The following is a 23,559-nucleotide window of genomic DNA, read 5'->3' as shown; positions in this document are numbered from 1 at the left end:
ATGCAGGAGCCTTGAATCGGAAGTTTACTGCATGGCTATGTTTACCTGAAGCTCAGTATTATTCCCAGTGTTTGGGATGGGTTAGACACCGGTAAAGAGAGGAAGGATTGTTTGGTGGTTAACGGCACCGGAGACATGGGTTCTATTCAAAGATCTACCACAGACTTCCTGTGGGGCCTTGAGCAAGTCACCTCATCTTTCCATGCCTGAGTAAAATGAAGCTAATGTTTCCCTTCCTCTCAGGGCTGCTCTGAGGTTTAATTCATTAATATTTGCAAGGTGCTCCGATACACCAGTGATGAATGCCATCAATACACCTTTAAATACATAAAAATAACTATTGCAACTGGTAAATGTCAAGAATTTAATTATCTCTACCATATCTTCCTAGGACTCCACAACGTACTGGCACCCAGACCTCCTTGACTGGGATGCCAGCATGCTACTGGCCTCTCCTATCCCACACATTGGTGACTGAGGAGCGGGGCAGTCCAGCGGCTACCAGTCAGGCAGGTAGGTCGGACACTAACTGCATTATAATCTGGGGCAAGGGGAGTGCCTCTCTGTATTCACTTACAGCGGCCCGGGTTTGACTTTGGAGAATCGGCAGTGTGGTTACACACAGAATCCTTGGCATGGAAAATGAGTTGGCTAGAATAAGCCACTTGCAGTGTCACATCGCGTGGAAAAGCAAGAGCAGCAGATCTCGGAGCGCTGCTATAAAATCAGTATACAGTGTGGAGGAAACTGATGTTCTGATACTGTAAATAAAATAAATACAGGAGTCCTTGGCTGAGGACAGACTTCAAGCTCTTGGTGAGGGCTGGGCATCTCTGCCCTTCCCTTGCCTGTCTGGATACAGCTGCCAAGCCTTGCAGGATCATATTTGATATGTTTCCATCCTCACCTGGCATCTGCTTCACTGTAGTATTCTCTGGCCACAATGTCCTCGAACAGCTCCCCACCCGTGACACTGTGAATGAAACAGACAAAGGAGAATGTCAGCTCGGGAAGCTCTACATGCCACTGAGCTGCGCGGATGTATACCAGCTGGCAATCTGGCCCCTGGAAAGAATCGAAACACAACTGGACAAGCAGCTCAGCAGAGAGTGAGCCGGGGCGAGTGTGGCTGGGGATGAAGGGGTGCATGGAACTGGTAGGTGACAGGCCTTAGGCACCTGGTAATTTTTTTTCCAGGCAACAAGAGAACTGAATTCCCATTTTAACCCCTGTCCCAAGGGTGGATCCTGGGTTCAGGAGCCGGTGTGCTAGTCTCTAAGGTGCCACAAGTCCTCCTTTTCTTTTTGCAAATACAGACTAACACGGCTGCTGCTCTGAAACCTGTGCTGATATGTTTGAGCTTGGAGGGACTGGGGAGAGAAAGATGGAGGAATGGCTGCCGCTAATTCATTTCTCCCAGCTGATCAGTGCTTTCTTCCCACCTATGGGGGGAGAGCAGTATCCAAGAAATGGATCCTGTGACTGGAGGAGAGCGTGCTGGGAAATTGAACCAGTTCCATGCCACCAAAAGTACTAGACTCATCTAACCCACATGCATCTGCTGTGCTCCTGTACATAGCAGGATGTCCTGAAGTTCCAGCGATTTCAGCATAACACCACTTAAACCTGGCAGCACATTCCATCCTTGAAGGGCTAACGGGTTCCCAAAGACCAGGGCTCTCTTTGCCTGATGTTACGTCCTTTCAAGCCGTCTGCAAGGGTGGGAGGGAGGTTCGTTTCCCATTGCAACGCAGCTCTCAGCCAGGCACCTGGAACGGCCAGCGAGAGCCCAGCAGTCTGGCGGAGCTGGACAGAGCTCACCAGTTCCTTTCTCAGAGGAGGCCACCAAGCAACCATCAGACGGGCTGTCTCGGATCTGCTGATTCGGAGCGGGAAAGGGCTGGCCTCTGAGCCATCCTGTCCCCCACCCCAGAAGGATCAGAGAGTGAAGGGGGTCTTTGGGAAGAGATCAGATCAGATGATCACAATGGTCCCACCTGGCCCTAAAATCTGTGCATTCACACACGCTTCCGGACAGGCCCAGATCTTTATACCCTTCCAGCTCTCATTAAATTACGCTCTGCACTTTCCGCATGCTCTGGAAAGGACCCGCCCCCTGCTTCCAGCAAACCCATCAGAGTTCCAGTCCTTCCCTGGACTGCAAGGGAGGGGAACAGCCAAGAGCAACCAGGCAGGGGAGAGGAGGGCAAGGGGTGGGGGGGATGCACCACGCAAAGTAGAGCTTCTTAGCGATTACTTGGATGCAAAGCTCCTCTGTCTTCAAGGGGAAGGAACCAAAGCTGCCGCACAAGGTAGGGTCACTGACACAAGCAGGGAGCAGCGGTAGCATCTGGACCTCTAGGGAGGCTGCATTAAATATGCTAATTGTTGCTCTGAGAAGCCTGAAGGGCTGATCTGCATAGGACACAGAGCTAATTCGACTACAGCTGGAAGCAGGCGCAAAAGGGCCTCTCCAGCCTGCCCCGTTACTCTGTGCCTTCCCCTCTCCGTGGCAGTGGCTTCAGGCCCCGCAGAGAGGTCCCTCCTGGGCAGGAGTCAGGGGCGCGATGGCTTTGCATGGTGGCGGAATAACCTGGCCCTTGGGGCGGAGGATGAAACGCAACGATCACCATTACTTACAGGTCAAATATCAGGTAGTGGTGGCCCTCCTCGGAGATGCTGTCATGAAGCCTCACTGCCGTGGAGACAAAAGGACAGTTATCAACCACAACGTCCTTCATACTCACAGACTTCTCTCATTCCCGTATGCTCCCGTTTCCCTTTAGCAGCAAGAGCTCCCCAGGGGATGGCAGAGGAACAGCAGGGGAGCCCCATAACCCGGAGCGTTTTCCTCTGACAGCCTTCCACTGCCTCATGCTGCTCACTATTGCAACAGCTAAGCGGTGCTCTCACAGCCTTACCAGTGTCCCTCACACAACAGTGATTCTCCCAGCCCCAGGAGGTGCACAGGTTCAGGGTCATTTGCAAAGCAAGGAGCTGTCTGTGGACAGCACATAGTGCTCATCCTTGGTTAAGGCCCTGTGCAGCTGCTTGGTTATCTCGGGCATCGAGCAGTATTTCAGCCACACACGCACTCACACACGCTTCTCTAATTCCCAGGATTAGGGTGGTTTAATCAAGAGGAATGCTGGACTGCAAAGAGAGCCCTGCCAAGGCAGCATTCTTGCAGACAGGGTTTCTCTGCTGCTGGGAATATAATGTTTTTCCTCTGTGACTTCCCTTTCTCCTGGGGGGCCCAGGTGGACCATATGGTGGGGTTGTCTAGGAGCAGCCATGGGAACCCTTTCTTATTAAACATCCCCCCTCTCCTCACCAGTACTGTTCTTTGACCAGAGACCTGGAATGGAAAGAGCAGCACCCTGTTGTAATGTCCAAAGAATAGCCTCTCCCGTCTGCTTCCAGGAGCTTGGGCTCTGGGCTAGTGGCTGTTCCTGAGGAATCCATTCCAAGTGCTACACACGAGTCAGGGTGTGTAGGGACACAATGCTTTTGTAGCAGTGCTTAATTTGTGCCAGGGCTTGTCAGGGCTGAGCCCCGGCACCTCTTGCATTATAAATTAAGCTCTGTTTTGTAATATTGTTCTGTGCAGAACTCTAGTCAGACTGAATGCAGTCAAGAAACGGCTCACCTCTTCCTTAATTCAGAGTCTTGAGGGTCAATTCTGCTCTCAGTTACAAAGTTTGGCATTCCAATACTACGTTGATGGAGATGGCACAGAAATAAGGCGATTAGATAGATAGATAGAATTAGAAGCAACCCCAATACAGTTGCACCAGTGAAAATACGAGCGTAATTTGGCCCTGGTTGTTTTGATTCACAGTCCCCTATGTCCCAGGACCCTACACCTTATTCTAGTGACATTTAGACTGTACATACAATACGTTTAACCCTTTCTGCCTGTGTGTCTGTCACCTGGTCTCAGTACGATCAGGTAAGTCTCAATACTTTTGAAAATGATCTTTAGAAACTGGGGGTAAAAAGAAAAAAATTATACAAAAATGTGGGTTTTTTAAAATCCCATTTCTTGTTAAAATTGAGTGGAGTTTTAGCTACTCGCACTTTGATCACAGCTAATTTGGCCTCGGCCCATATGGAAATTTTCTTCATACTTTATGTTTACTGTCCTCGGTCTAATGGGATAGTGGGAGATAATACGCCCTAAGGCGATATCCAGCTCTGATTTTGAATGCAGATTCTTTGCATTCCTAGTGTTATTTTCCAGATTCAGTAAAATGCTCAGTTGTTAATATCACCCCCAATACACCAACGTGAAGAAAAGCTCAGCAGGCAGATCCAACAACTGATGGTGATTGCAGCTTGTGAACCAGGGTCCTGCTGGGAATGGGGAGCATGCATTGGAGGGTGTAGAATTTGGAGCAAAAGGGGATTTAAGCACCATTTTGTAATGGAAACAATATAAAGAAAGGCTAGGAAGGAATTGCTAGAGTTAAGAAAGCACATGTTCCCATGACCAGTGCTCAGACAACTCAGCTCCTCCAATGACCTTGTGCCCCAGTGCAGATGTATACAGTCATAGTCATCAAACCCACCAAGACCATGCTCCCCAATGGACACCCTCCAATTTGGGCAGTCAGGTGACATCCCCAATGAACAGTCACATCACTAGTGCTCACACCATCCTGTGCCCCAAGGCATGTAGAGAGCCACTTCCAAGACCTCCGATGGAGAACAGTCAGGGGGTTCTTGGAACAGCGACTGGGTTTGCTTTGCCTGCAGTCATGTATTTATTAGTCCAGTTCTTTAGATGCTCATTGCACAGAGCTGCAATTCAGAAGCCACTACCTACTTGTTCTCTTTGTCGTTTTTTGCCTGTGTTCAGAAGAAGGCTGTCACCTGCTTCGACATCCTTTCACCTTCAGTCTCCTCTCAAAGGGACGACTTGAGTCACCACTATCATCACTGCCCAGGAAGACAATGACCCACCAATGCTGATGTCTCGCTGCGAGGCAGAGTCCTCCAGGAGGTTTATTGTTGTATTTTCATTAATAATTATGAAGAGAAAGGAAAAGGCTTGTCATGCCTGAGTGGGTCTTTGTTCTCAGTCCCTTTTGTGGAGCTGATTTGAGCTGTGGCTGTTAGTCTAATTTATTAGTATTTCCCCCTTTCACATTGCTGGTTTATATACTCATCCTCCGATGCTCAGAGACCTGCAGTCATCCAGTTATTCTCACGCTCAGTTACGACTTTTCTGTCTTCCTGTGATGGCCATGTGGGTCAAGAGAGAAACATCAAGTACATAAAAGGTTGTTACGAGGAGGAGAGAGAAAAAATGTTCTCCTTAGCCTCTGAGGATAGGACAAGAAGCAATGGGCTTAAATTGCAGCAAGGGCAGTTTAGGTTTGACATTAGGAAAAACTTCCTAACTGTCAGGTTGGTTAAGCACTGGAATAAATTGCTTAGGGAGGTTATGGAAACTCCATCACTGGAGATTTTTATGAGCAGGTTAGACAAACACCTGTCAGGGATGGTCTAGATAATACTTAGTTCTGCCATGAGTGCAGGGGACTGGACTAGATGACCTCTCAAGATCCCAGCCAGTCCTATGATTCTATGATCCCCTCCTGTTCCATGAAGAAGGTATCCGATTCCTGTGAGGATCCTCGACGCATGTCTTGGGGAAACAGTCAGTGACAGGAGCCATGCCAAGGAATCTGTACAGCCGGAGGGCTGGACGGCAACAGAGGCCTGGAGTTTCACACAGGGCCTCAGAACTGAATGAATTCAAAACCTGAAAGTGAAATTCAACTGACACTGCCCTGGTTTGCTCAGCGTGGGGGTCACTGCCACGTGAAACCCCCAGGTTCCTCCAGGATTCCATCCCAAACCAGAAATTCACCCAGTGTCACTCAAACCTAGGCCCAGGCCACTCCGAACTGCTCCAAATCTGTGGGTTTGGTTACGGAAGTACTGCACAAAGCTTTGCCCTCAGGGATGTTCAGCAGCCATGCTGGGGGTCATGAAGGCTTAAAGCCTCCCATGCCCACCTACATACCACAGCCTCCTTCAAGCCTCCATCCTAGTCTCGGCCACCCCTAGCCACAATGGTTCGAACTGGTATAGCTCGCCACCTGGGAATGCTTTATGTGCCTGGATATTGACCACCACCAGTAACTGCAGAGTCTGCCGTGTCCATGGGGGATGATGTCAGTGAGAAGTTGCCACAGGGAATGAATAAGAACCCTGCTAAGGGGCCCACATCTCATCAAGAAGGATTTTCCGCCTCTCTCTCTTCCTGTGGGATCCAAAAGAATTACACGTTATGGGTGTGGCCCCTGAGGACTAACGACTGTTAGAATTATTCAGGGGTACGGGAGGATCTGACCTGTTATTTACGAAGGAGCTCCAACATCTACCAGAATTAGAGATGGGTCAGATAAAATCCTCAAATCTGGACTCCCCTGAGCAGTAGGGAAGCTGAGATCTGGATCCATGTCATGCAGCTGGTTCCCATCTCTAGAATGGGCCAAAGCAACATGCTAGACCTAAACAGCTTCAAACGTTGGACCTTTGGATCCATCTCTAATTAAAACAGGAGGGGATAGTCCAACCCAGTGGAAACGCCCCAGTCCCTCCTGCGGTGCATCGCTCCTGGAGAGGTAGTAGTGTCCCGCAGCCCATGGCTCTGGCTTCTGCCAGGAATCTGGGCTCCACTGCAGACTGGCTTTCCTTGCATTCCTGATGGCATTGATTCTTCTTTCTCCTCTTTAATTCCAGTCGGCAGCATTCTAGTTCATTCCAGATCATCGGTGGGTAATTAGCCTGTTTGTGCTGCAGTCAGGGGAAGCTGTGCTCCCAAGTTTCCAGGCAGCAGTGAACAGTGGGGGTGCGAGGGGCGGGGAGAGAAGTGCCTTGTGGGTATAAATAGCAACCAGATTGGTTTCATTAGCATCTTGCTCTGTTAACCCTTTCCAGCCCAGCGCATCCTGCACCAAGGCCAGCGGTGCGCGTCAGGAGTGCACACCAAGGATGAGTGGTGAATAAAAAGGAGGCAAGACTTGTGAAGACCAATCTGCAGCATACACTGCCCTCAAAATGCAGGGGGCCTGGAAGACCTGTGAAGCTAATGCTAAAACTCCCATTCACTTCAGTGGGAGTGGGGCCTGGCCCAGAGAGTGTATGGCACAGCAGCTCTACGCCGCTCGAGCTTATGCTGTTGAGAGGCTGATTCAACTGATTGGCCCATCCAGTTACTGATTATCTGTGCTATGGGGTGCTGGCAAGAGGGGAAGGAGAGACCAGCCCCCTCTTGCACCCTTCCCCCTTTCGCTTGCTTGCCATCCTTGCCACTTTGCAACAGTCACCTGCTGCCATGATGGGCACTCGTGTTTCCCATCGGAGGAAGCTTCCCGGAGTTCTGTTGCTGTCCACTGGGGAGTGCACCATGTGCTCTGACTTGGACTGTTTCTTACTCCCGTGACTGGGCTGATCCCTGCACGTGGAGCCTGTTACAGGAAGGTTCCCGTGCCCTGACATCAGCAAACGACATGCCTGCAGGTGCTCCCCCTCCCCCGCTGAGCAGTGGGCAGCCTGCAGGTGTTGGGGTGGGCTGCTAGGGATGCCTGGTCTCAGGGCAGCTTTTGACAGAACTTTCCCCCCCTGCTAACGGGGCGTGGATCTGAACTAGAGAAGAGGAGGAGGAGGAGGAGGAGAAGATGAAGATGATGACTGGCCAGAGATGAGGACTCACGGGCCTGCCATAACTAATGCCCCCTGCCGGGCAGTGGCTTGTGGAGATAAGGGAATCTGCATCTGTTAGCAGGAGAAATGCTGTGTTTCCTGTATGAACTTATACCTGCCTGGCCATCTTCTTACAAATGCCCATGGGGTCATTTTAGTTTTCAGAAGGTAGGTGCTCAGCACAGAATGCCGGCTAGCTGTGCCCAGGACAGAGTAGCAAACCTTTGGCAAGGGGAGACTTCCCTTCCTCTGTGGTCTGTCCTGTTCAAAGGGGCCAGGAAAATGCTCTCTTTGTCCTAGGGTTGCCAACCCTCCAGGATTGTCCTGGGGTCTCCAGGAATTAAAGATTAATTTTTAATTAAAGATTATGTCGTGTGATGAAATCTTCAGAGATTCATCCAACCAAAGTTGGCAACCCGACTTTGTCCCCGCCCCCAGATTAATTGCGTGAATGACACTTTGCACGCCTCGGGCGCTTGCCACTGGAGGACCTCAAAGTACTCTAATGAATCCAGCCTCCCAGCATCCCTGGGAGGGAGGCAGATATTGTCATCCCCATTGTACAGGTCAGGAGTGAGGAGGCATGAAGAAGCACAGGTCACTTGCTCTGTGACTAAAGCTGGGAAGCGAATCTAGTGGCAATCACCTGTTCTAACTACTTACACGCAGGAGCCCTGATCTGTTCCATTATGTGCTGAGTCCAGCTATGTAATAACTGTGATGGCTTTGTCTTCTCTGTCCTGCACCTTTCATCTTTCCTGGAAGTGGAGAGAGCAGCCTGTGTGTCCTGCAAGCTCCATGCAGGGAGCAGACAGTTCACCGCGCTCTTGCCGGCAGACTTTACTTTTGTTCTTTCTTGTGTGGTTTCCCATACGATACTCCTTTCTTTGAGCAGGGAAAAGCACAGCACCCTCCACCTCTGGGGGCTGCGCTCTCTCTCATTTCTAGCCCCAGAGAGCCTGGGAGAGATTTGGAGGCTGTGTCGCTTGGGAGATGCCAGGGTGGCAAAGATTAGTTGTTAAGGAGCGAAATGCCAGGGAAATCGGCAGCATTGCTGCGACGGCCATCACCTTTCCCTCCCTCCCTCTCTCTGCTCTGCCCCCCAGATTCTCGCACTGCTTGGCTGACGCCCCTTCTCATCCCTCTCCCGTTTGCCTTCCCTTTGCCCAGGAGCGTTGTTCCAGCTGGAATGAGGGGAAGCAAATGCCTCTGTTGTCACGGCAACAGCTTGGTCCAGCGTGGTCTGTGACTCGAGCTGATGCAGAGATGACCTGACGCTGCTGCACTGGCTATTTGCCTGAGACAGATTGAAGCTGACAGGCTCTTTATGAGCTGAAATATTTATGAAGCAGGCACCGTGTGTGTGTGCATGGGGGGGGGGGGGGGCGAGGGGGGGGCAGTTCCAGGCAGAGCAGACAGCGCAGGGCAGATGGAATCTGGTCAGCGTGGGCTCACCCACGGGACTGACTTTCTGCGGCCACTTACTGTCTCCCCCTCACCGTGGTGTGCCACAGAACTGCGGTGGGCACTGCATGACGATGTGATTTGCCAGACAGGTGCCTTGGGAGGCACTGGGGAGGGGGAGGACAGGTGAGCGCGCGAACCCAGACCGGCCACGGCTTGCAGCGCTCCGCATTCTGTGGCCAACGCCTCAGTGCGTGGCTTGTTCCAGCGGCCCTCCCCGCCCGGACAGCGGCCGACTTCACCTCGGCCCGGACAGGGAAAGCCAGGCAGTAGCTAGACACGCGGGGGAAGCCCCAGTTCGGAAGGAAGCTGGCTCCATCTCAGCACGGTGGGCCGCTCTGGGGGGGATACCCGTTGCGGAGCGCCTGCTCCCGGCGTCGCAAGCCATTTCCTTTTCAACATGGTGCAAAAACCCACCGACGCTCCTGCCTGGGGGCAGAGTCCCCGTGGGAGGGAAGGCTTTCCCTAGCTCCCGCCCTGAGAGCCACAGGCCTTGCTCACCACATTCCCCGCTGAGTGGGGATCTTCCTCTGGCACAGCCAGCATCAGCTCGGGCTCTGCGAGAATGGGGAGAGCGACAGATTGAATCAGCATCACTGGCAGGGCTTGGGGCTGGGTTTTTTTCCCCTCTCTCTCTCTCTTCTCCTGGCCTATTTCTGTCTTTCCCAGAGGCTCAGGAGTTTTCCTGGAACAGCTTTTCTGAAGGAGGCTACCATCAGATGGACGTTTGATGGGAAAGCCCCCACCCCCTGTTTCATGTCACCCGCCTCCACAGCCCCCCCCCCCCTTCGCTGGTCCCTGATGGGATCTGCTCTCCCTTTGGAGAGCCCTGAGGAAAGGAGCACCTGGGCAGTGGGAGGTGGGGAGGGGTAAAAATGGAAGCACTGCCCACTTAATGGCATGCTCCTGCTTCTCCTTATGTGGCCAAGTGCTATGCACAGGGTCTGATCCAAAGTCAATGGGAAGCTGTCCGTTGATTTCAGTGGACTTTGATCACACCCTTAGACCTCATTGGAGGAAGTCACCCCACCGAGCCAGCCACTGAACGTTCATGTCCCATAGGGAGCGACTGCTGGCCTCTGGGAATTAAGGCCCTTGGCAACTTGTTCTCTTGTCACTTACAAAGGTCTCCTACTCCAGTTGCACCGACCTCGGGGGAGCCATTCCTGACCGGCACAGCATGAGTGGGAGGAGAACAGGCTTCTGCCCCTCAGGTACGCCTTTCAATACCGACAGAGGCCTCAGCTTGTCCAGCCTCTCTCAATGGGAAGTGGAGGTGGGTGCAGGGTGGAAGGAAAGGAATGCAGAGGGGCTCCCGCTCCCCACACACACATGTCCCCAGCATGGAGAAAGACCCTACCTATGTTTGGATGCTTCAGAAGACGGCAGATCCGAGCTTCTCGCTCCAGCTTCTGGTGATCTGGAAAGAAACAAGTCACAAGTCAAGGTTGAGGGAAAGGCCATGCAGGTTCCCTTCATCAGGAAACATGGCTATGGCCAAACTCCCCTCCACTTCCTCTCAGGCTCTAGAAAATACAAAGGCTCCTGGTGGGACTTGATGCTGCCCATGCAGGGGACCCCAGCGGCATTCTAGGAGGCTGTTGGGGGGAACCAGTCACTTTTACCCTTTAGGAACAGGGTTGAGGATATTCTTCAACACCAAGAGGATCTGACATATGTATATTTCAGCCAGGATATCCTTGAGGAGCACACCCCCAGGCTAACCTCACAAGACCCTGTATCACTTTTAAATGAGATACAGGGCCTACCATGCCTCCTCATGGACAGCCTTCTGCCTCTGTCCCCACCAGCCTGTCTCTGCCCCAGGCTCCTTGCCCCAGTCTCTCCTCATGGCTTCTCATCCCAGTTTCCTTTCCTAGCTAATCCCAGTCTCACACACTGAGCTCCTTGTCCACCCATCATGGTTACCCGTCTCCGCCCAGGTCCTCAGGTTCCTCGTCCCTCTCTCCTTCCCCAGCCAGCCCCAGTCGTCCCCATTCCAGGCTCCCCAACAGATCTCAGTTTTGCATTCACCCCATTCCCAGTTCCGGTATCCTCACCAGTCTCAGTCCCAGCTTCTCATCTGATCTAAGTCCCACCCCATCCCCAAGACTGGCTCCGAGTCCCCCCCCCACGCCATTTCCCACCCTGGCTTCCAGTCCCAGTCTCCTTGCTGAGACCATCCCAGCCCCCACCCAACTCCCAGACCCCGCCTCCCTCCCCATCCAGCTCTTGTCCCCCCTGCATTTGAATCAGGCTGCCTCCTCCTTCCCCTCCTCACTGCCTGGGTGCCAGCATAGGTGAGACTCTCTGCTCTCAGTTCTGGAGCCCAGCACCACAGCAGCCTGCAGCAGCCCGGAGGAGCAATTGCAGGGAAAGTCCTGCTTTGGTCCTGCAGCCCCAGGCTGGTGCATCCTTGGTAGCTCTGTGAGGCTGGCAGTCCGGTCAGCAGGTAGGAGCTGGGTGGGGATGGAGCGTGCTCAGGGCAGATAGAATCTTCAGAGAATTTAGCTGCGAAGCTCTAACAAGTCTCTACTGAGCATGTGCAATCTGAGATTTTGCAACAGTTTATAACTTGTTCCGATTTGGCCAGTTTCCCCCTTGATAACAGCAAAAGGCACATTCTTGATATCAGGGTGACCTCTCTGCCCAATCTCAAGCCCTCTCTCCACAGCATGGAGACGCTAGTGCTTTTCACCTAAACGGCTGTAAGAACTTTTTAATATGGGCAACGCGATGTATTTTCCCTTAAACTAGTTCTTGAAAATGGCTGAACCATTTCCACGAAGCCCCCACCCCCAAAGATCAGCCTAAGGCAGACACACACCATCAAAAATGTCAGCGCTAATGATTAGAATTTGGCAAAGTTACAAAGCAACAGGAAATGGGCTCTTATAATGGGAAATGACAGACAATCTGCCTCTCTCTTTTTTCAGCCTCTCTTTTTTGTTTGTTTTTTTGTCCTGCCCATTCTCTGCTCCTCTTTTCACTGGATTTGTTTCTTCTTCTCTCCTATAACCCCTGGTGCGTGCGTGCGTGTGTGTCTCTCTCTCTCACTCAGGAAAAACACAAACCTCATAAGGTGGAATTTTGGAATGCAAGATGTACAGAATTAGGCAGCCTGCATTCTCCCATCCCTAGCTGACAGAGTGTGTTTTGATGTGACAAGAAGATCAGGGACAACAGTCTCACACTGCACCAGAGGTGCCATAACATCAGATTCTTAAGCTCCAGCAGACCATTTATTGCTGTGTGCTTGTGAGCACAGGACCAGCCTCTCCCTATCTCTCCAACATCTCTTTCAATCTCTCTCCAACACGTGCATGTTGACACAAACTGCAATCTAATTCTCCTCTAGCGTCCTTCGGCCCTGATAGTGCTCTGCAGTAACACTGTTGAGGAGCATGACTCAGGCACTAACATAGACACACATGAACCACCGCGAGAACATCTCACCCCGTAAGGTTACCCTGTGTTCAGCGAGCATCTCATTCCACCCAGGCTGCTGCATACGGCTTCCCTTTCCCAACTTCTCTTCCTTTCTCAACACCACTTCAAATATACCTGGTTCAGGAATTCCTGGCCTCACAGTCATCCCTGAACTTTGCAGTTCTTTGAAATCCAGTACAGGGAACCAGATCCAAATGGCTCCTGCGTTCCGTTCTGGGATGTTCTGAAGTGATTTTGTGTTTGTTCCTCTGCATTTTACTGCCTTCTCAGTCCATGAAATGGACTTCCTGGGAAGAGACACGTTCCCACAGCAACCATTTGTGAATGTATTTCATGGTATCAGGCACTAAGCAGCAGCAAGAAGAAACAGGGTTATTATTAGAGCTGGGCAAACCTCAGCCATGACTATTGCTATGATCCATCCTGGTTCACCCCCTGGAGTTTAACTTTTGAGTTTCAGTGAATCCTGCCTGTCAGACTCCCATGCAAGATCCTCACCAATTCCTCTCCGCTCCTGGTGTTTATACCCTTCCAATATTTGTAGACTATTATATGTCTCCCCTTTAGCCATTGCTTTACTAAACTATACAAGTTTAGTTCTCGGAGTCTTCGCTCAGAATTCCTCCCCGATAGGCCCCCTGTACTTGTTGCTTATCTCTCAACTCTTAGACTCAAAGACTTCAAGGCCAGAAGGGTCCATCACGATCATTTAGTTTGACCTCCTGCATGTTGTAGGCCACAGAACCTTGCCCACCCACTCCTGTAATAGACCCGTAACCTCTGGCTGAGTTACCGAACTCCTAAAATCTCTCCATTTCATCAACTTCTTTCCAATTATGTGGTGGCCAGACAGTAATGCATAGTCACATCACTTAACGCACTGCAGGAATGGGCTCATATACTCTGGTGATATGCACAATATAAAAATCTACACAGAATAGAGCAGAACAGAGCATTCCAGGTGCAGTCACAGAAGGCCTGTACAGAGACAATCCATACCACTCCCTGGGATACTTTTGAATGTACAGTCCAGAGCCACAGCAAACTTTTTCATGGTCTTTTTCAGCACAGCCAGTGAATTGCCCTGAGAAGCACATTCCCACTGGCTTTTCATAGATTCATAGATTTTTAAGGCCAAAGGGAAACATTACAGTCATCCTTGTCTGATCTCCTGTACAACACAGGCCAGAGAAGTTCACACTGTTATTGTTTGGGTCAGTCTGAGCTAGTTCCTCTTCCCTCTGTCCACCTGGGCTCTCCGTTATCAGGCATCACTCATTGAGGGTGTCTGCCACGCCATGTCACGGAGGAAGTAGCCAGCACTTCCCCTGGCACACGTGGCAAGAGAGGGCCTGCGATGGGCTACATGGAGAACATTGCAAAAGCCAAGGACTGGGCAGGGATGCCACTTTGCTCAGATAACATAATCACGGGCATGGTATAAGAAGCAGACAGGACACAATTTGCTCTGACACGTGGCCTGCAGTGGGCCCCAGTAATATTCCCACCTCCCTTTATTTGTTTAAGGAAGAAAGGAGCGGCAAAGCCCTGCAGAACACAACAAGCCCTAGCACACCAGAGGGCTCCTCCCAGCCAAAGGCAATTCACCAAGCACAGCTGCTTTCCCTGCCGTGAGCTGCTCAGCTCCAGGCCTGCTGCACGTGCCGAGGAGTACTGAGAAAGCTGCATGCATGAGCGGAGCAGCCCTGGGGGCATTCCCCTAGCAGGATGGAGGCCCCGGGCTAACTCACAGGAGGGTACAGTTCCACCCGTCACAGCGAAAGTCAAAGGCTGCGAAGAGCGAGAGTCACCTCCAATCACAGGGCTGCACAGAGGGGGGCTCGGTTCCTCTCCTCCAGCTGGCAGGTGACATGAGCTTCACTTCTCAAAGTCTGTGCTCTCACTGCCTTGTAATGCCCGAACAGCAGGTCAACAGCACTGATGGGAGTAGCGCATGGGTCACACTCAATTCCGTCTTTCCCCAGCACATCCTCCAGCTACAACACAAATTCTTCCTCGGGTCCAGGCAGCCTCTCACCGTGCACACTGTACTAGTGAGACAGATTTCACCTCTTGGATTCCCGCACACTCCCAGCAGAAGATGAATGTGCTGGGACAGCTCAGGCACTTTCTCACTCAGTGTTTGATCCTGTGTTTGTACTTTGGGATGGGGAGGTAGCGGGGAGTGAGGCAGGAATAAAGGAAAAGGGATTGGATAGAGCACGGGACTGGGCACAGGAGAGCTGGGTTCTGTTCCTGTCTCTGCTGGGTGGCCTTGGCCAAGTCATGTCACTGCTCTGTGCCTCAGTTTCCCCATCTGTAAAATGGGGATAATATGATACTGACCTCCTTTGTAAAGTGCTTTCAGATTTACTGATGAAAAACACCATAGAAGAGCTAGATACCATTATTATTTTGGTAAAGGCCCTTGCTTATTGAGAAGAATTCTTTTGGGAGGCATGGAGTGCCCTTGAAAGGAGAAATGATTAATGCAAACAGCAGTTGACTTGACTGGTCATTTTCTATGTTTCCCTTAGCTAGGGTCCTAAAGCAGGATAGCACAGGAGTGGGAGGCAGGACACCTGGGCTACCTTTCTGGCTCTGCCTCCAGTCTTCCTGTGTCTTTTGACCTGTCGTGCCTCAGTTTCCCCATCTGTGAAATGAAGATGCTAATACTTCCCTATCCCTCATAGGGCTAACTTCATTAATGCTTGCAGAGCGCTTTGAGATCCTGAGAGAGACGGCTGTGCAAAGCATTATTAGAAGTGAGACAAAATGGTAACTATTTATCTGAGCTCTGAGGCCATTAATAAATGGGATGTAGACCCAAACAAACCAGGTTTGGATCACTTGACTTATGAGATTTTGCAAAGCAAAACCCCCAGCCCTGCTCCTGCCCATCCCTGTCATTCTGAGATTCAGAATAAATGTCTCTCCCCTCACCCCCAGCTTTTCCTTCTGCCTGGTCCTGCATTTGTACCATCACAATCTGTCACCATTGAAATGACTGCAAGGTCACAACTCAGGCGTTTGACAGCAGAGGCGGCCAGGAGGGGATTGGCGCTAACTAAAACACAAAAGGTACCGAGAATAAATAGTGAGAAACAAGTGCAATGGATCCGAGATGGCGAGAGGAGATAAAGCAGCAGCCCTGGAGCCTGGCTGGCACTGGACAGAAGAGTTACATCAGCAGTCTGGTTTCCCCCGGGCCACCCCAATCTTGGCACAGAAAGACCAACTGTGGGGGAGGGAAGGGGAGTTAAATCTTCATGTCCCATTCAGTCCGTGGCCTCCCTCTAAGACTGTAACCAAAGGCATCAAGCACTCCTGTTGTTTTGCCACCAGGAACGGGACTAAAACAACAATTGAGTCCACATATAGTAGCCACCGAAGGGTCCAGCTATTACTAACCTGGGTACATTTGATCCAGTAGCCTAAAGGTTAAAAGTTTGTTAGTCCAGTAGGAACCCTCCAGTCCAACTATTCACCACTAATGGAATTGTGTGGAAACCTTGAGATGCTTGAACTGTTTACCCCAGTCTGTTTGACTGACCCCGCACAGGGGAAAAGTAAGTACAGCCTTTCCTACCAATCCTGCAGTCATGCATGTGTTGGGATGGGCGCTCGCAGAAAAGCGCCCCGAAGTTATAACAGAAAATCTTTTTATACACACCACAAAATATGCAGCATCAAAACGAAAGGTGCATAACTGAGAAATGGCTGTGTCTGTTGAAATGAGGCACCACCAGCCGTCAGGTGCCTGGGGGAGTGAATTTATCATTTGCCTTCTGAGCTTCTGATGTTGTCAAGCTATATCCTGCTGTCCTTACTCAGGCAAAGCTTCCAGTGAAGTCACTGAGTAAGGAGAACTGATTAAAAGTGGAGCAAAGACTTCAGAATTTGGCTACTGGCTCCTCTGATATTTACCAAAGAGATACAGACTAAAATGTGGTGGTTTTAGAATAACCTTACTTGGGCCCGTAGCAGGATTTTAAGTGATGATCTTCAGCATTAAAAGTAGAATCTCAATTACCTGAATAATAGGGTAGCTAAAAGAGTAGCTCCATTAGCTGTCGGCTGTAATGGACTCTTATCCTCCCTCACTAGAGGGAGACAAAGATGCAACTTCTCCTAGTATGGGTTGCCCATTCTTTGCTATTCAAATCCACATGTGCTGGACAGTGAGGTCAGGAGACAGAGGGTGGATTCTACGGAGATCAGCCCTCAATCACAAGGCAGCCTAGCACTGGGACAGTACATCCAGGTTGATGGCAAGCACTGAATCCCAGACCATCCGACACTGGATAATATTTCAGGACGTGCATATCAGGGAGATTAACTCTCAGTCCTTGAGTCCGGCACTGGGATGTTGATTGCAGGGAAACAGAACAGATCTGGATTTGCAATTAACATAGTTGTAATCCCTGGCTGGAGAATAAGAAGGGAATGGTTTCCGCAAATTCTTGCCAGCTACATTCCAGTGGCTCCTGGGATTCATGGGGCAGACAGGCTGTGGGAAGATTAGTGATATACGGAGTTTTAGCAAGGGGCCTGGCCCCTGCATGAAAGGAAGCAGTGGTGATTCACTCCATCCAGTCCCTCAGGGAGAAGAAGTGGTCCTCACAGCCAGCCGCAATGACGGTTCAGTTTGGATAAACCCCGTAAGAGCTGGATGCTTATCTGCTCCTTACGGGGCTTTTGGAGCCACAAATGCAGGTTGGAAATCTCAGGAGGATAGATATTTTCTGCCTGCTGTTGAGAACAACCTGAATAAGGGTGGGAGATTTTGACAGACATGGCCCCTGTCCCAGCTGAAACCTGGGGCTGGGATTTTCAAATGGACCTAAGTGAGGAAGGAGCACAAATCCTATTGACTTTCATTGAGACTTGAGCTGCTAAGTCACGCAGGTCTTCTTAAAATCCCACCCTAGGAGGGCGAGGTGCATGAAAAGGAAATCTAGCGGGCGGTGAAAGGTAGTCAAACTTCTCCAGGGCCCCCCAGCGGCGTCATCTGAATTTGGAGTTCTGTTCCACCATCTCTCCAGGTCTCACTCTTCGCTGCTCCTCTCACGCTACATCTCAAAGCTTCTCCTCCCAGCGCTGGCAGCTTTCCGACTCTGGATACTCCCTGAGCCAAACCTAGCCCCATTCTCCGCACCTGCAGAAGCGTCAGGATGAAAACACGAGTGGTCTTTGGATGAATGAAAAGGCAAGAAGAACAAGCCACTTCCCCTCCTTGGGCCTCGCATTCTGCAGCTATCCACCACTGACCTGCCTCCCAAGGGTGCCCAGAGGCTTGTTTTTATTAGTGGTTTAAAAGGGCTTTGAGATGCTCAGGGCAGAGGTGCTGCAGAAGGACAGAGAGTTCAGATCAAGTGGGGAAGACTGTGTTTAGCTCAGGAAGGCTAAGCAAGCGGTCTGTAACACACACGCAATATACGGCACCCACTCACCTTTCCAGATACCTGCACAGAAACACCGCCACATACACCTAACCAGCAGCAGAGAGATACACCCAGACACTTGCCTGTCTCACACAACTACCTGCATGCACTCACAGCCCTGCAGGTGCCCTTACACATCCATGAACACACCTGCTTGCAGGTGTGCACTCTCACAAAATCACTTGTCATGCACACCCCTGCAAGCCTGCATAAAGTCTCCTCCTCACAGCTGTGGAGACACCTGTACACTGAGGAATGCATGTCTCCACACTCATCTACATGCATCCCTGCAGACCCAGCCTACATGTACATAGATATCCACTCCTGGCCGGGCTGCTGCTTGCACACACTGGCACCCACACCTATGCAACAGACACACAGCTCAGTCTTTGCTTCCTTCCTCCCTCACAGGCCACAACCCTCCAGGAATGTAGCAGAGAATTGGCAGATTTCCTGTTCTGGTTTGTTCAGGTTCTTAGAGTGCATCCAGCACCGTGGCATTCGATACCTGACAGTGATGCATTAACCAACACAACTAGCTTGGCCTTGGGTAGGAACTTTGGGTTCAGAGACACACAGGGAGCTGAGAGGGCTCTGGAATTGAGCCGGGGGCATGAGAAGGAAGCACGGGAGAGATGAAAAGCAAAGGGAGTTTCAGTGCAGTTAAGCACAGCATGGGTGCCGTGCTTTCACGTGAGCTGCAGAGGCCAGGAAGGGGGAATCCCTCCTCCTACTCCCAACAAAAGCCGGTGGCACTGAAACATGGCAAGGAGCAGGGAACCTTTGCAAGTGATTTCTGTGTATGGCTGGAGGGGATCTGGATTTTAATCAAAGTCATTGCTTTCAAAGGCCATTGGCTCTTGGGGGTTTCACCTGAATTGTGCGCCCAGAAACCCCCGATCAGGACACCCCTTGGACGTGGAGAGAGAGAGGCCAGATTTGGGGCTAAAACGTCTCCTGACTCAAGAAGCAATGGCTGAAGACACACAGCCACACAACTCACACTCAGTGTCTAGGGACACTGGGCCTCTGGTATTGCCCCCACCCTTCTGTACCTCAGCAGCAACGTGGGGGGGCTTTGAAGAGGAGCATTCATCAATTCTCATCCCCTTTTCCTTTTGCATTTGATCATGACCCCGGGGCTCTAACAGTTAGCAGCTATGCTGCTCCTCCACCTATCCCAGGTATGCTTTGCTCCTGGTAGAGGTCTTGCTGGAAGGATCAAAACTAGCTTCCTGACACTGGTGAAATAGTAGCACTATCAAGACTCTGCTGGGTGGATGGCTGACAAAAGATGCTGGTGACTTGATCCAGGTCAGACGGCAGAGTAAGGCTGCAGGCTCCTCTGTGTATTTAAGGATGAAGATGCTGGGCTACTGCTGGAGGGGTAGACCAACAGAAGCCTGAGAAGAGGACAAAGAGGGAACCAATGAAGACACAAAAGTGGGCGGGGAGGAGGGAAGAGAAAGAAAGTAATTCAATCTGGTCTTTCAGGAAGCCCTGAAATCTGCGATGCTTCCTGCCTGGTGGCTTCTCTGCTGCCAACTTTGATCTGCATGGAGAAGCCAAGCATTCAGCCCTCCAGAAGAATCCGACCATCTGCTCTTGATGGACAGTGGCTTGCTTATTTATTGTCCAAAGGATAAAAATTCTGTTGGGGGGTGGGGTAATTAATGCACTAGCCTTCCACCTCCTTTAAATGAGGCTTGTATGAGACAACAAGATGGGTGAGTTTCCCCTAGACCCTACTGGGTGGTTGTCCATTTCATAAACCCAACCAGCAGCTCCACCTGGTTGGTGGCCTCAATTCAGGGAAAGCCACCTAGGACTGGAGCAGCAGTGGAAGTTGACAAGTCAGGAACAAGGGGCACTGGCAGAGCTGTGCAACGCTCCAGTCTGGTCTATAATGGTGCGCTGCAGATTAAGGTACGCCAGTAGATTTGTATGAGAGTCCAGGTCCGGAGTAGCAGGGGTGCTGTAGGTCGAGACTGAGGAGACTTGGTAGAGCTGGGGCTGGGGGGTCTGGGACTGAAATATTAGGAGGTGCTGCAGATTAGGAAAGAGGTGCATTGGCAGAACTCTGTGGGAGATCGAGCCTGGAATAGCTGTGATTCTTCAGGTCGCGATTGTGGTATATTGGCAGAGCTATGAGTGGGAAGCCTGCGAAATGCTGGTCTATTTTAAGATTTGAAAGGAGATGATTGGGGTTGGGTTTTTTTTACCTTGAGAGAGATGAATAATGGTGCCAGGTAGAAACAACGTGAGAGTTTTGCCCATTTTCAGGGCTCTCATTCAGACTAATTCAAAATCACACAGATCGAGGGCTCTGCTACAGGTGACGACGCCCTCCGAAATGCCAGTCAAGAAGAATTCAAAGGCAACTTGATCAGTACTGCGCATTCCCATCCCATCATCTCCCTTTGTCCAACACAGTGCACGCTGCGCCCAGAGCTGATGCGAGGAATGGCTGCCTGAGCGCACACAGCAGCCAAAATGAAAACACAAATTCCCTTTTTCGGCAGCTCAGAGAGAGGGACACATCTGAGGAGAGGGAGAACACTGCTGCCAGCTGCAGAACTCGATTGCCTTGCGCAGGCTGAGGTGGCACCTGGCCAAACCAAGGCAACTCCCCCAGCCCCTGGTTTCAGATTTGGTGAGGTTGTCTCAGTCAGAGAGAGGGAGCTTTGCTAACCAGCCCAGGACCTGAGCGCTGCATCCCCCGGGCTGGCATCTCAGTGTAGTACCAGATCAGTGCCCTCCTTTGGAAGGGATACTGAACCAAGGTTTCCCACCTCTGGCTGTCCAGGGGGGGCGTTAATGATCCCTTGGCACTTACTGGAAAGAGTAAGGGGTAACCTAGGTGTCCTGGCAAACACTCCCTCTCACAGCCAAACAAGTCCTCGTGTCCAAGGCTGAGCGCGAGCTATAGCTGAGTGCACAATGGCTGCTGTGTTTGCCTACACACGCACTGCACCTACACACTGCTTTATAAAGTGGTTTAGCACTTTGAGTACAAATTACATTACATAAAACCAATTCTATTTTCTTTACAGTATGTGAATGCCATCCAGTTATAAAATATAATACAGCGTTCCCACTTGGATCAAGTGCTTGGCAATAAATCTTCCCTTGCTATACGCCTTTTGTCCTCTGCCTCCCAGCTCCATCAATAACGCATTATAGACTTTTCCTTTATAACACACAGCTCAGTACATACACATCCGAACATCAGACTAGGCCCCTGGTAGAGAGGTCTGTGAAAGGAACATCACCGGTGTAGCTCTCAGAGGCTATGGTAGCAGATTAAACCTTCAGCTTTTAAGAACCCACAGATGGAAATCATGCATCGACCCTAGTGGGAATGAAAATATAGCCAGCTCATGCTCTGTTGTTCTGCATTATGTATAGAGAACCATAGGGATGCATGCCACTCTGCAGATATAATATAAACCAAATTCGTGCCCCAAGGAGCTTACAGTTTTATTTATGCAGCTAACTCGACTAAAGAAATCATCAGCCCTTGAGAGGGGGTGTCGGGGAGAGGGGACTGGTAGGTGGCAACACAAGGGAAAGGGGGAATAAAAGCTCTCGAGAAAACTTTCTTGTCGTTTAAAAGCTTCAGGGGGGCGGGTTGCAGTCATTTGAGTCATCATGTCACTTTTAGTAACCCTACTACAGGAGGCATGTGAGAGGGGAACTCCAGAGAGGAGGGTACTGGAGAAAGGTCAGGCCAAGAAGCACGGCAGAGGAGTGCCTGAAGGAGAGTGAAGTCACTAGGCTGTTCCAGGGTGGGTGGGGTGGCAGTGTTGAAGAAGGTGGTGAAGTCTGCGTGGGAGGAGATGATGGGAACATGGTGGAGTTAGCGGGGGAAGGCCCATGGGGGGGAGCAGTAAGAAATGGGAGAGGAGATGCAGGAGAGCTTTGAAGGTGAGCACAAAGGAGTATGAATATGATACAGGAATTGCAGCAAGACTGGAGGAGGGGGAAAAGCCATGGCACTGCATTGGGAGAAGAAGGGGACTTTTGCAATGGAGTCGTCGTAGGTCGGCAGGGAACAAAGTGAGGTTTGGAGGGCAACCAGAGGTCATTAGCTTAAAGCCAGACCGGCCTGGTGGCCCCTCGGAAATAATTTGGAAATCTCAGTCTAGTCCCCCTCACAGAAACCATCACCCCCTTTGGGACTTGGTTGGCATCAGGGCCGTCCTTACCCCATAGGCAAAGTAGGCAGCTGCGTAGGGCACCAGATTTCCTGGTGCCTTGCGCAGTTGCGTGCTGCTCCGGCCCTTGCTCCGGCTCTTACCCATGCCCCTGCCCGTGCTCCGCCCTGCCTGTTCCTGCCCTGCCCCTTCCCCACCCCTGCTCCGCCCCAGCCCTGTCCCCACTCCCCTGAAGACTGCAGCCAGCCCCGACCCTGCACTCACCACGTGGTAAGTGGAGTGACCCAGCCCCAGCCTGCTCCGCTCCTTTGGCTCCCAGCCGCGCCACCGGCGAATGATGGGGGGCAGTTTCCCCCTCCCCCCAAGCCTGGGAGCCAGGAGAGCAGAGCAGGCTGGGGCCGGGTCACTCTACTTCCTGCAGGAAGTGGCCAGCCCCCGTCCACCGCGGAGGCCTGGGACCAGCCTGCTCCTGCCCGTGGAGGCCTGGTGCCCCACACAGCCCCCCCACAGCGGGGGGGGCTGCCTAGGGCACCAAAATAGCTAGGGACGGCCCTGGTTGGCATAGCGACAACAGGGAGCAGTGTCGGAAGGGGCATGGAGAGCTAACCTCTCTCCCTTCTAGGGGTGTTTGCTCCCAGAGGCTGTTCTGCCATCGGGGCAGCTGGACCATCAGAAAAATGGAAACCAATGAGTCAAAGCTGAGCAGATTTCCCTTCATCCCATCTCCATGGATCATTCACAGCTGCTGTGGTGACAGGAACACGGCTTCCATTACCAGGTGTGAGATCCAGGTCACAGCACCCCTGCCAATGCCTGCACCCCCAGACTGTACAGTGCACCTTCCACTATACAGTGTGACCAGCTCTCCCGTCCATCACTGCTTAGTCCAGGCTAGGGCTTTGGGTGATCAGGGCCAAGATTTTCACAAGAGGCCAGTGATTTGAGCTGTCCTAGTGTTTGGCTACTCAACCTGAAAGGGGCCTGATTTTTATAATTGCTGCATGCCTGGCCCCTGGTGAACAAGTCCTGTTAAGGCATCTCAAAAATTTGAGCACCTAAAAATAGAGACACCCAAAATTATTAGCCCCTTTAGAAAATCTCAGCCCCTCTGTGTAGTGACACTAGGCAGCGCAGATTGGCTTTAGGCAGCCTGGAAGCCAGAGAGAACCACGGGGGCTGTCTGCATCCAGCAGCTTCACTAACAAATCCCTTCCATTCGTTACTGCTGAACCTGGCCTCGTGACTCCCAGGAAGGACGCTGAACCCTGCAAAGCGCAGGGCTTCAGAGAAGGCGCTCGCTCTTCTGTGAACAGCTCGCCAGCCAC

At 51.4% G+C, this 23,559-nt stretch overlaps 1 protein-coding gene across 2 annotated transcripts in view; it reads right to left on the bottom strand.

The window, feature by feature from the left end:
- Positions 1 to 23,559, bottom strand: part of CAMK2A (calcium/calmodulin dependent protein kinase II alpha) — a 71,241-nt gene that overhangs the window by 29,156 nt on the left and 18,526 nt on the right. For both annotated transcript variants that reach the window (XM_074960300.1, XM_074960301.1), the window contains exons 3-5: positions 10,544 to 10,603; positions 2,641 to 2,695; positions 908 to 973 (exon numbers count right to left, since the gene is read on the bottom strand). In XM_074960300.1, the coding sequence (XP_074816401.1) occupies positions 908 to 973; positions 2,641 to 2,695; positions 10,544 to 10,603 (181 nt within the window). The remainder of the gene's footprint in view (positions 1 to 907; positions 974 to 2,640; positions 2,696 to 10,543; positions 10,604 to 23,559) is intronic.

The sequence above is a fragment of the Natator depressus genome, chromosome 8 (genome assembly GCF_965152275.1).
Source record: "Natator depressus isolate rNatDep1 chromosome 8, rNatDep2.hap1, whole genome shotgun sequence".
In the NCBI taxonomy this organism is placed as follows: domain Eukaryota; kingdom Metazoa; phylum Chordata; order Testudines; family Cheloniidae; genus Natator; species Natator depressus.
This window is presented reverse-complemented; position numbering and strand designations above follow the sequence as displayed.